This window comes from Chlamydotis macqueenii, chromosome 25 (assembly GCF_036417535.1).
Source record: "Chlamydotis macqueenii isolate bChlMac1 chromosome 25, bChlMac1.mat, whole genome shotgun sequence".
NCBI lineage: Eukaryota > Metazoa > Chordata > Aves > Otidiformes > Otididae > Chlamydotis > Chlamydotis macqueenii.
The window spans coordinates 5395724-5409446 of record NC_141580.1 but is presented as its reverse complement, the minus strand read 5'-3'; the positions used below and the strand labels follow the sequence as shown (position 1 = coordinate 5409446).

At 53.7% G+C, this 13723-nt stretch overlaps 1 protein-coding gene across 2 annotated transcripts; it reads left to right on the top strand.

Annotated features, from left to right (window-relative positions):
• Nucleotides 1–28: 28 nt before the first annotated feature.
• Nucleotides 29–11067, top strand: CCDC43 (coiled-coil domain containing 43). 2 transcript variants are annotated; one of them, XM_086766881.1, is made up of 6 exons: nt 29–388; nt 5463–5550; nt 7512–7647; nt 8296–8354; nt 9599–9769; nt 10105–11067. In XM_086766881.1, exons 1-6 carry the CDS (start codon nt 212–214, stop codon nt 10188–10190), a joined length of 717 nt encoding a protein of 238 aa, XP_086623007.1. In that variant the 5' UTR covers nt 29–211; the 3' UTR covers nt 10191–11067. The 2 variants fall into 2 exon arrangements, with proteins under 2 accessions (XP_086623007.1, XP_086623006.1); XM_086766880.1 differs by having other exon boundaries at nt 44–388; nt 9599–11067.
• The last annotated feature ends 2656 nt before the right edge of the window (nt 11068–13723 follow it).

Below are 13723 nucleotides of genomic sequence, written 5' to 3'. Positions count from 1 at the left end.
GGCAGAGCGGAGCGCGGCCATGGGCACCGGCGAGCGCCCCGCTGGGCACCGCCGCTCCTCGGCCGCGGGTAACAGACGGGTTGGTCCGTTGAGCAAGGCCGCTCCCCGCCCGGCACCACAACAAGTTTGCCCTCTGCGGCCACCGTCGCGCCCCCTCCACTTTCCCCGCAGCCAGCCACGTGCGCATGCGCGGCGGGGGCGCGGCTGCAAGATGGCGGCGCCCGGCGGGGAGGCGGTGGATGGTTTCGCGGCCTGGCTGGCGGCGCGGCTGGAGGCGCTGGGCCTGGACCGCGCCGTCTACGGCGCCTACATCCAGGGGCTGCTCCGCGAGGAGGAGAGCGACGAGGAGCGGCTGGAGGCGCTGCGCGGCGTCCTGGCCGCCTGCCTGGTGAGGGCCGGGCCGGGCCGGGCCGGGCCGGAGGGTCCCTCTTATCCGCGGCTGGGGCGGGCCGAGCCCCCGGGGTGCGGGGCTGGTTCCGGCGGGTATGGCCGCCCGGTCCGCGCCGCTGAGCTTCCCCTCCGCCCGCCGGGGCTGGCTCACAGCCCCGGGAGGCGATAGGCGGCCGCGGCCTCGCTGGGCCCGGGGGCTCCGTGGGGGCCTGGCGTGGAGACCCGCGGGCACGGCTCCGCTGGAGCCCGGGAGTGGAGAACCGCCTTCCCCAGCGCCTCCCGGAGAGCTTCTGGGCCCTCCGGGTGTTGGGAAGTTTGTGTGGAGTTTTTTATTTGTTGGGGTTTTTTTTTCTGATGCCGGTTTTGAGGCTGGTTGGGAACTTTGGCCGCCACTGCGTCCCTGGCAGTTTGCGTAGGGAAGAAAAGGGTCGAGGGTTTTCCGCATGGAGGACAAAAAGCTTAGCCCTTTTTAGCCGCCTTCAGCTGAGTGGCTTTCTGGTGGTGCCTGAGTGTGGCTTAGGAGGTGGTTTTTAACAGCAGACCCCTTAGAGGGGCTCTGGGATAGCTGTGTTAGATGGTCGTCACTCCTCTGGCAGGTCTCGCTCCTCATGGCGCGGTGTTGTCTTCCAGGAGTCAGGGACTTGGATCAGACTGAGCTGGAGTCCCGCTCCCAGCTGGGACAGGCTCTGACCATGCAGCCAGCCGTGCGTGGGCAGAGACCGGAGCTCTCGGGGTGGATCTTCCTCCTCCGCATCTCTGAGAGAGAGTTAGGAGAGCGTGGAAAAGGATTTCTCTTCACCAGTCATCTCCTTTGGGGGCTGTAAGATTTTTACAGCGTACGTATCTCAGGATGTTGCATAAATGGATGTTTTGTAGTGTGAAACATTAAACAGTGAGCGTGCGCTGCTGCTGGATAGCGGTCTGCTCGGTGGCTCTGGCTGATTTCCTCCCTGGATGTCTGTGGAGGAGCACACAACGCGAGGGACTTGGCCGTTATGGTCAGCTGCTTGTTATCCTAGGTAACTGTATCACATCATTCCTTCTGTTCACTGACTGCGTGTCGTCTAAAATCAGCTTTCCTAGAAGACAGGGCAGCTCCTCGCTGCCTCCGCCATCCCTTCCCCGCCCCGGGGCACCAGCTGAAAGCAGTTTCTAGAAGAAGCGTAACTGTGGCGTTGTGCCTTGAATAATCGGAGAAGCAATCGGTGGGTGCATCCTGCTGCATCGCAGGCAGAGCAAAACGTCTCTGGAAAATGCTGTTCTGAAATAGCTGAGGTTAATTAACTTGCCTGTAATTACCAGAGTTGCTTGGTTTCATCAGCGAAGGCCGAGCCCCTGTCAGATGCTCGACCACGCCGGGTGCAGACTCGCCAGCCTGGGGCGGGCCTGGCGTTTTCTGCGCCTGCGCTGTCCCAGCTCTGGAGGTACGCAGCACGGTGGCCGTCCCTCGCCCCGCGGTGGCCTGCGTGATCTTTTCTCTTTACTGCTGAGGTGCCCTTCTCTTGCGCTGCCACTCGATTTGAGAACCAGTGTGGGGTTTGCACGTTCATCGAGTTCTGGGCTGCACTGGTCCTGTACGTGTTGCATCGCAGCCCTGTTTCTTCTCTTCATTTTCGTGTCGTGGTCGCAGCTGGCTTTTGCTTCATTTTCCAGTTTGAACTCCGTTTGATTTTTCTGCAGTTCTTGTAAAACCTTTTTGCCTCTTGAACCCTCAGACTTCTCAATTCCTTTTAGCCCATGCGTTTTTTCTTTATTTGTAGCCTCTATGCGTATTTCTGTATTGCCCTTTCAAGCGATGTTTTCTTTGGTTGATTTAGGGCCTTTCTTGCCCAATCTCTTCTCTTTGTTCTGTTCACAATTCCAGGTCGGTTTTTTTTTGCTTCTTTGTTTTTGACAACCCTCACGAAAACAAATTTCAGGCAACCTCTGCACTCGTCTCTGTGGTCCCTCCGTCCTGACAATGTCCTGCGTTAGTCCCCTGAGTTTATTCCCACGTAAGCATCTCAAATCGAGAAACTTAGAACCGAGATCTGTCTCTGTTCAGTTCTTCTCTTTAAACCAGAGTCCAGACCGCTTGTATTTTCCATAGTTAATTTTTCTGTGACCTCTGAAGCATCACTTCTTGTTTGTCTGGGGAATACAGATGCAGATGTTTGGTTGTTGCCCCCGCAGCAATCTGGACTGCACTGCTGTGAGCAGAGCTTGCTCTCAGGAGGGGAGCGGGTCTCCCAGAGGCACACAGGTCCGCGCTGGGCTGGAGTTCTCCAGCCAGGCCGCAGTCAGAGGGAAGGCTGCTGTAGCCAGTGGCCTGTGCTGCGTGACAGAACGTCCCTTTTCTTTCCGTAACGGTTTAGTTTCGCCCAGGCTGCCCATCGTGCCGCTTTTTTGTTGCATCATTCATGTCCACTCATGCACTGCCACCTTGGTCTTTCATTTCTTCCTTCCTGAACACGCGGATCTCCACCTCCGGGGCTGGTTTTTCGTCGCGTTTCTGGGATGGCTAGAACACCTCCCTTCTGTGTTCTTCTCCCCTGTGGGCCTACCTCCACCGACACACAAATACCCGACTCGTTCCTTATTGCTCAAACCCGCTGTAGAAGGGCGTGTGGGTCCCTGCTATTGTTATTAGTCTTCTGCCATTCATTTTCCTTCTTACTTCCTCCCATTCCTTTATCATCACCTGCCTGATTTTCTTCCTCCTGCGTACTGAGAGCAGGCACCCAGGGGATGTGTCTCTCCCGGTCTTCTCTCCTGGTTTGGTACGCAGTTCTTATCGTCCCGCTAGCCTTGGTTCCAGTGGGCCGGTATTCGCCGCACCTGGGGAGTCCACTCGTCGAGGAGGAGGACGACCTTTTTACCAGGAGTGTTTCTGGCACTTAAAATCCTTCATCTCTTCCGTGCCCTTGAACCGCGCTGATTGTCGTTATCTTTTTGTGCCTTGGCTGTGTCTCTGAGGGCTGAGGGGGTTCCTCTGAGTCACACTTGAAATGGTGTTTCCGTGCATATCGTCCTCGTTGCCGGGCTGCTCATCCCACGTGAGTTCCTGTGAGGATCTTGGTGTCATCTCCTGGTGGGAGCGGGGTCAGTGGGGTCTTCCAGACCAAACCACCCGTTCTTGTATCTGAGCTTAGCAGCATCGTCCTGTCCTCTGGACCTGCTCTGACTGACTTCTTAAAATAGTCTGATACCAGTGGGAATTGCAAACCCTTGTGCTGTTTCTCTGTTTGCAGATTACCTCCTCTCACAGCCCTGAGTGTCCCGCGTGCTTGTCCTTGCGGTGTCTCCTCCCCAGCCCAGGACCTCGTTCTGTTGTGTGCTCGCGGGCTCGGCGCTCGGCCGTTTTGTGTGATGGTATCGCTGTGTGTCGGTTCCCCTGCTATCTGCCCGGTACACGCAGAATTTTGTGCTTGGCTTGTTGTAGGCTCAGGGTGGGAGGACTTCGCTCTGCGTTTCTCTTTATTTGTACTGGAGCAGAAGGTGCAGAGATTTTGTGTTTTATCTCCTTGTCTGTCCCACAGTTGTGGAGAACTCCACGTTTCTTGCTGTCCCCCGTGCGGGTGAGCTGTGCTCTGCTGGATGAGCAGTGTTCTCAGTGGCGGTCTGTCCTGGAGCTGCCTTTCTAGGTAGCGACTGCCCAGGTTTTCAAGATGGGGGCTGTGAACCTGGTGTCTCTTCTGTGGGAAGTCTGTGCGCAGGGTTTGGTGTGTTATCGCCAAACGCCGGTTACTGCGCGCCTGGCTGTGAAAGGGGAGGAAGGGGGCAGATGGCGGAGGTCTGGTTCTTACGCACCTTTGTAAGAAGCCTTTTCTAGGCGGAGTTGAGCAGGTTTTAGCCTCTCCGAGCTGGCTTTTGGCGTGGGCAGGGTGGGCGGCGCTCAGGGCTGGCAGAACAGCTCTAATAAGAGGTCACCATCGCGTTGCTGCCTGATTTGTCCCTGCTTGAGTGCAGTGCTGCTGCCCCAGCAGAGCAGGTGATTGCAGGATTTGCAGGCAGCACTGGGATGTAGCCTGAGCGTTAAGATCTGCAGTGCCCTGGCCAGGCCTACCGGGGTGCAGCGGAAGGGGACGTCTCGGTCCCAGCTGGCTCGTTCCTGGGGTCTCTTTTATCAGAATTGTGTTTCTTGCCTGGATTCAGCTCTCGCAACCTGAGCTCGCGTACAGGGCGGTTCTCGCAGCAAGGCTGCGGCTGCGTGCGCTGGGATGCGGTAGAGTGGCTTGTGGCCTGTGAACGTGAATGACGGTGTCGACCAGTCCCCTGAGAAGCTGTACGCAGGCACTGGGGAGAGAGCTAGTCGTGCTGGAGCTCCACAGGTGAAGGGTCTGGTGATGGGAGTGCCGTCCTGTTGCTGGTTGGATGTGTTTCCCTTCTCCCTGCATTTTAAAGTCTTCCTCAGTAATGCACAACAGCGTGAACGCGCTCCACAGCCACCTCTGGATTGTGTTGAATCCTCCAGGCAGGTCAGGGGGGAGAAGAACATCCCTGCTGGTCTGTTAGTACCACCAGAGTGGTTTCAGCTCCGTGCTGACCCCTCTTTTACCCACTCTAATTTATTTTCATTAGTGAGATTGGCTTGGAGGCGGCCTTGGAGTAGCTGCTCCAGAGCCGTGCTCGGAAAGAGAGACGCTGGGCGGTCAGCTCTAGAGCGAGGACATCCAGGCGGCCTTTCTTCGGTGTTCGTAGGGCTGTTGCACCTAGAGAGGCTGCCACCGCGAAAGCAGCGTGTGGTGTTAGAGCTGTATCACGTGAGAAGCAAACCGCCGCAGCGGTCGCCTGGCGCGGCGCGGAGCTGTCGGGTGGCAGCGCTGACACAGAGTGTTTGCCTGGCGGGTCAAGGCGCTCTCTAGTCCTGAGCCGCGTCAACAAGTAAGTGCATCGCAAGGCTTGTGTCGTCCCAGCTGAACCAGTCCCGTGTTTGCGTTTAACGAGTACATTTCGTATGAAAAGCTGCATCACTTGAGCGTGTTGCTGGGTGTTCAGATTCTTTGCAGCTGGTACTTGTCGTATCTGATTCGTGCTGGTTTGAAGCAGATCAACTTTGTTCCAAGACTGAGAAGTCTCTTTTCCCTCACTAGGAAGAAGATCTCTTAAACGATGTTTGCAGGGAAGTAGTCAAGAAGTGGTCTGAATCTCAGATTGTTGACGCCAAAGAGAAAAAAGAAGGTAGTGTCACTGCTCGGTGTGCCTTTCCTCGTGGTGTGAGTCATCTGCAGGGCCTTACCAAGATGGGAACCGTGTATTCATCCTGTTAGGAGTCAAAACCAGCGCTGCTGATGTGTTTGCAGATCTGACTTGCTTCTCATTGCCATTGCTGCTCATTTGCTGTTTTGTCTTGAAATATGAAATGCGGATGAGCAGTTTCACTGCTTGTTTTTCCTAGCATTCTGCTGCTCTTTGGGTTCATAATCCTGCAGCGGAAAAGCTCATTTCTTTTATTTTTTCTGTAGGATTTTTAAAATTTCCTGTCGCAAAACACCTAGGGCTTTCTCTCCATGCAGTGCTAACAATGAAGCAACGGCAGCTAGCGCTTTGATGGTGGGCGCAGCTATTATGGGACAAAATCCCAGCGCTCCCTCAGTTTACGCCAGTGTGGACTGGTTTACGCCAGTGTTTCTGTACAACTACAGTTGCACCTACGGAGAGTGGTGCTGTCCCTTCTGCTGCCGCTCGCCCCAGGAGAAGGTCCCAGTACCCATCAGGAGAGCATCCTTATTTTCCTCTTTCCAAATCTTCTCTTTAAGCTGTCCGTTTTCCCCAGAAGTGCTTTGAGGGGGTGGTCTGTGAGGCCGCTGCTGCTGTACTGGTGCTGCTCCTTTCCCGGTCGTGTACAGCCCCACCGTTTGTACCCCCTCTGAACTCATCCCTTGACTCCAGCTGTTGGCTCGGGGCGAGGACCTCAGTCGTGCTCTTGCTCATCGCGGGGGCTTGTTCTGGTCGCTGAGGGGAGCTCTGGGGTACAGTGAAGTCACACGCTGGAGAGGTTTTGCTGGTTTAAGCGTACTGCACAGGGCAGTTAGCGTTCTTCCAACTGCACAGACCTACCCGTAGCCCATGACAGTGTGACATCCCTTTGGGCTAAATCCTGCATTTTGTTTGCTTTGCACTTTTTTGTTGGTGCTAGTTGCAATCAGAATACTGTCACTCTAGAAACAGCGAGCCCTTAGCGTGAGGCCAGTGTTCATACAGCGCTTGTGTTTCACAAACATCCCTTACCTCCGCTTTATAGCTGCGGCAGCTGAACCACGCAGCGGTTCAGTGGCTTTCCCCGAAACTCTGCTGAAGTCTGTCCTTGCCTTTGGCTGGGGACAGGGAAAAGTTATGCTGTTCTGTGCGTTAAATAAAATAAATCTGTCTTTTGGGGACAAGTGATTGGAATTGCTGGAGCTGCTGCTGGACTCCTGCTTAGACCATTGGTCACCCACAGATTTCTCGTGTTGCAGAAGGAAGGTAGCGGGGTGTCTCTAGGTCGTTAGAAACGCAAGGATTTAATGATTTCACTGTGGTTCCATGAAAGGATAAATCCCCAATGAAGTCAATCGCCTTAGAATAACAGAATCCCGAGGATGAGTTTTTAACAAACTAAAAAAAATGTGGTGTCAAACCCCAGATGTCATTTTAAGAAATGGGCAGCAGAACTTTGGTGTTAAAAGGTAAATGAGCTGCTTGTTTCCCCAGTAGGGAGAAGAGAAGAGAATTAAACTGAGCAGTCACTTTGGCTGTTCAGAACTTCTATTTGCCGTGGCTTTAAGTATGTCACTAAATGAACTTGGCCTCTTTGAACGCGAAGATAATGCCATCTGGAGTGAAATGGATTTTCATTAGCACCAGTCTTACTGAATACAAAGTTTCATTGTGAAATTTCCCTTGCTCCAGGAAAAACAGCGTCTGGTCGTGGCTGCCTTGGGAGAAGGCTCGTGGGAGGAGGGTGGGGGGATATTTTTGGGTGAGGCTTCTTCCTTTATCTCGCTGCACTTGTTCCCAGCGGCGGCTGCCTCGCCGCAGATGGGACACAGCCTGTGACAGCGGGACGGTGCCTTCTGGGGACTGCAGATGTAGGACGCAGCGGCGCGTGGCGTCTGTGGGCTGCGGGGACTGACCCATGCTCTGACTCTCCTCCTCGCCAGATGAGATCCAGGCCATCGCCAGCATGATGGAGAAGCAGGCCAGGATCGTGGTGAAGCCAAAGGAGGTGTCTCAGGAAGAGAAGCAAAGGAAAGCCGCTCTCCTGGCGCAGTACGCCAACGTGACGGACGAGGAGGAATATCCTTTTCCTGACCCAGTCGAGGTGCAGGGCTTTGAAGGACAGCCTTTATTAAAATCTAAACACCTTGCCAGCTTTGCAGTGTTTAGTGGGGAGAACTGGGGAAGCTTTTCAGTCTTCTTTCCCCATGATAAAGTAACTTCCACGGGAAAAAGTGTGGAAGCTCCTTGTTTGTGGAGTGCTATGAGCAGCCGCTCCTTTGAGGAGCTTTCTCTGCCGTTTCCACGCTCCCCACCGCCACATGCTTGGCTGGGCAAGGCGCGTTGCAGAAGAGTGGGTCACCTCCCGGTAACTCTGTGCACAGTAATTAATGTATCAGATTTATCTCCTGCTTTCTGGTGAGAAACCCGTTGAAAAGATCTTTAGAGAAATTTGTGTAGAGCGGGAGAGTTTAAAGCTACCCCTTCGTAGTGCTGGAGAACAGGCTCTTCCTTGAAGAGCAAAGCTGAATGGGAGGGAGTAGTACCGAGCAGCAGGAGGGAGCTGAACACTGGGTTTTGTGCTTGCCTGGTCCTTGATTCTCTGCGTTAATTTTTACCTTCTTGCCCGTGGCTTGATGAAATGTTATTTGACGTGTTTTGAGCCAAGGGTGACTGTATAGAGGCACAAGTTCGTTACTGATGTCCGTATTTCCTTAACTATCTCACTGGTGAGGATGAACAGGATGGATCAGCTGCGACAGCAGTAAATATTGGATCGGAAAAATGTATCCTTTGAATTCTCAATGCTCCAGGCTTTTTGGAAGGAAGGCAGCTTCCGCAGTGAGTTTCTCATCCTTCCTTATCTGTGGTGCTACTCCCTGTTCCTTTAAGGCCACCTTTTAAGTTTGGTGATTCTCTTTTCTTCTCCTGTAGCCTGACATTGCTCACAGTGGAAGTTGGAGCTTCATCTGCTCCCTGCCCCGTGTGCACAGCTGAGGCTGATCCTTGTCTTTCTCTTTGCTCTCCTCTGTTCCACCCTCTCTGAAGTGTCACAGAACACGCTATTAACAAGGACAATTCTCCCAGAATGTCAGCTTAGTGTAACTGGTGTGCAGAGAGGTAGATCATGTCAGGAATTCTTAAAAGCGCAATTGAAACAAAACTACCATGAAACTCATGAGGCCGTGGTGCAGTGACTTTAATGACGAACGAGGACCGCTTATCCCACATTTTTCTCAGCACGGTAACTTGGGACACTCCTTGAGCTCACCAGCTGGCAGGTTTAAGATGGAAGCAGGTTTTATCGCGTAATTAAAAAGTGAAACCTAAATTATTCTTATCCCTACATTACTGATGGTTAGGAGGAAGAGAGAGCGGAGCAGACACCCGCCCACTCGCTCCTTCTGATGCTCTTCCCAAAGCATTTCCCGCTCCTTGCTGCAGGAGGGAGGACATGAGAGCGTGGGGGTCCTCGGTGTGAGCTGCCTCCTCTGTTCCCACTTCTGCAGCCTCTCGCCGTGGCCGGTGGGACGGGCAGAGCGGCCCCAGCCGGCGCTGTGCGGCACCGCTCCCTGTCCCGGGGGTGTCAGCTGTAATCACAGCGTCTGCAGTTACATGTATGTAACTGTAAAAACATACGTGTCGTGCACAGCTGCAGCGAATCCACTTGAGGAAGCTGTGCTGTATGTGTTATTTTTCTTCCTCTTGGGTTTGTAGTGGTTTTACAAATTTTTTCACATATCAGGCTTAAGAACCTGTACACAACTTGTTTTTTCTCAGAAAAATCCTTTTCTAGGGAGTGTGTGTTTACTCTACATGACTTCACTATCTGGAAAAACAGAGATACTCCTGTTTCTTTCTCTGTTCCTCATTTCTTATTCCCAAATTCCTTCCCTGCTTGGCGAGGAAGCCAAAGCAGGGCCAGAAGGTGAAGGGGAGGTGGAATAAACCAGCCCGTGTCTACTTTAGAGCTCCAAAATACAGCTGCAGAGAGGAAGCTGTGCGTTGTCTGCCCTTAACACACTGCCAGCCTTGTTCCGAAACACAAACATGGAGGATGTTGTGAATGCCAGGAAGCTGGAACGGGAGCTGCTGCGAGATGAGTTCCAGAAGAAAAAAGAGCAAGATAAACTCCAGCGAGAGAAGGATAAGCTAGCCAAGCAGGAGCGGAAGGAGAAGGAGAAGAAAAGGACACAAAAAGGCGAGCGGAAGCGATAGCTGGTGATTTCTGGTTGGACTCTCAAGGGATAAAATGAATTACGAATATGGTGTGTATTTAAAAAGCAGCAGAAATTCTGGGCATGTGGCTGGCAAGTGGTTCTTTGGAAGCATTTCGTTTTTGTTTTGTTTTTTTTTTTTTTTCTTTTTTCTTTTACATAGCAAAAAAGAAATTTCAAGAACCTCTTAAACTTGAAGTGTGCCATGTGCTTGTCAAATGTCCCAGTCGGTTATTGTGGCCAATGTCTGTACCAAAGAACGGTGAAGTGATAATGTCTGTGTTTTAAATTGATCACTTTGTACTTTTAACCCCTTCAGGCAAAGCAAAACAAGATGTAGGAGAGGGCTTCCAAGCTGGCTGCGTCCTCCTGCCAGCCTTGATTTGCAGCAACAGTGCGTTGTGATTTGAGAATGGCGCAGAGCCCCTTCCTGAGCTGTAACTAAGGACATGCTGCTGCTGGGCGAATGTGAATTTATTTACACTAGCCTTGAAAAATGTATTTGCAAATACGTGTATTTGTGCTGCCAAGAACAACGCTACGTCTTCGTTCTGGCTGAGCCGAGTGCGCCGGCTTTGGAGCTGACCTTAGCGAGGGTAAGTGCTGTTCTGCAGCGGGAGAAAGGAAGCGTTATGAAATATAGATGAGTTGCAGCTCTGAGACTGCATCGCCCACGGGCCCTTGGTAAGAGAGACGCCGCGCTGATTTGAGCATCAGCCAGAGCGGCAGCAAATCGGTCAAACCCTCGCTGTTTTAAGACTTCATGCCGGTAGCTGGGAAATGGTGCTCCCCAACGTTTCACGTGGGTGAACGTTGACTGTTAATTCTATGGCGGTTGCCAGGGCGAATGCTTTCACGCAGGCTCGGCACTGAGCAGCTGTAAGCGATTTGGGTGCGCTGGGTTTGCAAGCTGGTTGCTCTCACTGGGCACAGCTGCAATCGGGAGCCGCCTGTGGGGGCCGAACGCTTTTCTCGCCCCCGAAGGTCTTGTTACCTGCTGTTCCCAGCCTTTTTTGTGACAGTGTCACCCGCCTGTGGAGAGGAGAACACTAATTTCTGTCAACTGAGCATGGAGAAGGACCTGCAGCGCTTTCAGGGGTGTGGGAGGAAGCGATGTGCCTCGCCCCTGTGCTGCGTTGTGCTCCGGGCAGCCTGTCCCCGTCGCCTGCGTCCAGCACCAGCCTGCTGAAAGGGTACCGCCTCCTGTTCAACTCGCTCCTGCCAGTGTGACTGTCTAACTGCTTTATCTTTGGACTTGAGTAATAAAACTGGTTGCCAAGAAGCGGGCTCCTCTCTGAGTGAACGGCGCGGTTCGTGGCTGCAGTGCACGATGGTGCCGTAGGGGGCTCCCCTCAGGCTGTCCTGCCTCGGTTTCCCCTCGCCCAGCAGCAGCAGCATTTCTGAGGCCGTGGTGCTGGGCCTCGTTTATTCACACCTCGTTTTCCGAGGCTGCAGTGCCTCCCTTCACCTCTTCCCCAGGGCCTTGCGGGCAGCGAACGAGCTGTGCTGGTCCCCAGGGCTGGCGTCCTTTCCCGGCCTGCGGAGGATCCTGGCTGCAGCGTCGCCTTTTGGGGTGGTTCATGCAGCTGCAGCTGTGTGGGGCTGCGGGGAGTCACAGCGACACCACTGCGCAGGGGCTGCTGGGACCCCAGCGCCGTTCTCCAGCGACCTGGAGCCCTTCTCACAGCCCCGGGCTTGAGCTGGGTGAGGGCGCGAAGCCGTGGCTCAGCACTCCTGCCTGAAGCAGCCATGGGCACACGTGGGTTTGAGGAAGCAGCCGGTTCTCCAGGGCGATTTCACGCTTCCACGGGGGCTGTGGCAGCCACAGAAGGTGCTAGGAGGCTTTGGTTTTTTTTCTCCCCACGTTCCAAAGCTGGGCAGCAAGAGCTCTGCAGCCTGGTACTGAACTTCCCCAAACCTCTGTGTCCCAGGGGAAAGCAAGCCGAGGGCTGGAGCTGCCCACTGCGCGGATGCCAGCACGGCAGAGCCCTACTACAGCCCACTTCTTGAGAACTTTGGTTGCCAAGGTCCAGAGAAAAGGGCTGCGTTCACCTCCTTGTGAGAGGAACTGAGCCCTCTCTGGTGCCATTCGTACCCTGCACCCATGGTCACGGGCTGTGAGTGTTGGTGGTGCCTGGCCAGCCGAGACCTTGCTCCGCAGTTAAGGGTGGGCCCTGCTAGGGATAGGGGAGCGGGAGCAAAGGGAAGGTCCAGCCCCAGGGTTTGTGGGAGCAAAGGGCTCAGCCCCAGGGTTTTCGGCCACCGTCCTGGGGCAGAGCAGAGCCACAGCCATCCAGCAGCACCTCACCGAGGCAGCTGCACCAGCTGTTGGTGCTGGAACCGCAGCAGCGCGCTGTAGTTGCTGGTGAATGCACAGACGCATGAATCGGCTGTACCTGGAGGGTTCAGGCTGCCCCTTGGCCACAAACCCCTTCCAGCGTCGTTGGTGCTCCCGGCCCGGGGGGCTGCAGCTCTGCCTTCAAACCGCAGGGCTGCTGTAACCCAGCGCTGGGGCTTTCAATTGATTCGGTGCCCAGGCAGACATTGCCCCCGGAGAGCTGAACGCTGCCGCCAGATGGATACTCAGGATATTCTGGAGTGTGCTGCTGGCATCAGCGCCAAGAAATTTGTCAAGCAGGACTACTCCAACCAGACTCCTAGAGTTCTACTGCAGATACTGAAATGATTGTGTAACCTTTCTCTGGCAGTACAGAGCTCGTGACCAGCGAGATACTTACAGAATCACAGAAGGGTTTGGGTGGGAAGGGACCATTACAGCCCACCCAGCCCAACCCCCTGCCAGGAGCAGGGACATCTCCAACCGGATCAGGTTGCTCAGAGCCCCGGCCAACCTGGCCTGGAACGTTTCCAGGGATGGGGCATCCACCACCTCTCTGGGCAACCTGGCCAGTACTCCAGCGCCCTCAGCGTGAAACATTTCTTCCTTTTATCCGGTCTGAATCCACGCCCTTCTATTTTGAAACTGTGACCCCCCATCCTATCACAGCAGGCTCTGCTGAAGAGTTTCTTCCCAATTTCTTCTCTGTGATTTCTTTCCCATACTTGCAGGAAAAAAACCCACCACTTTAGCTTCACTGCACTGGTACAATTTTCCCTTGGTTTGTCTAAGGTTACAGTCATTTCTCTCTACAAGAAGAGTGATTTCAGTATCGCCTTGCTTTGTACCTCTGTGACGGATGCAATCCTCCTGCTTGAACTCACTGAACTCTGTCCGGGCAGGTGCAAGTAGGCCTAACCGAGTTAATCCTACTGTGTGAGGCTGGCACCCAAACAAACAAAAGGTTTGGCTACAGACTGGCCTGATAAGCAACCAAAACTGCATCAACACAGCAGAAAATGTGACTGCAAATCAACCACTTGACACTATAAATACCTGCAGCTGCCGGGGTCCCCTGAGCTCGGCTGCGCAGCGGGGATCTCCCCTTGAGGCTGACAGATCCCTCACCCCACGCCAGGCATCGATGGCTTGGTCAGGGACAGTTTTTGCAGGCATGTAGCATTTCAGGTGTGTCTAGCAAGCTTATGCGATAATCTCTGTGTCCCACACTGACTTTCAGCTTAGTAAATAGCAGAGTATGGACCACCAGCCCCTCTGTACTTCAATATTTTACACACCTCAATTTACTGATTAGAACTCAATAAACTAACTGCCTGACCACATCTGCCCGAGTGATCTCCAGTTCTTCTCCTGTGACAACCTCGTAACATACTTCAGTAACTAACTGGAAACTGCAGTCCCCGTTAGCAGATCAAGTTCTAGGAGCTGAGGCCATGAAGACAAACACAGAACAAACGCTCTTCAACAAAAGCTGATTTATTTCTTACCAGCCAGACTGAAGTCAGTACAGTATTGCTCTCAACATCAACGTGTCCTAGGTTCAACCTAACAAATTTCACGCAGTGACCTGCGTGTGAGG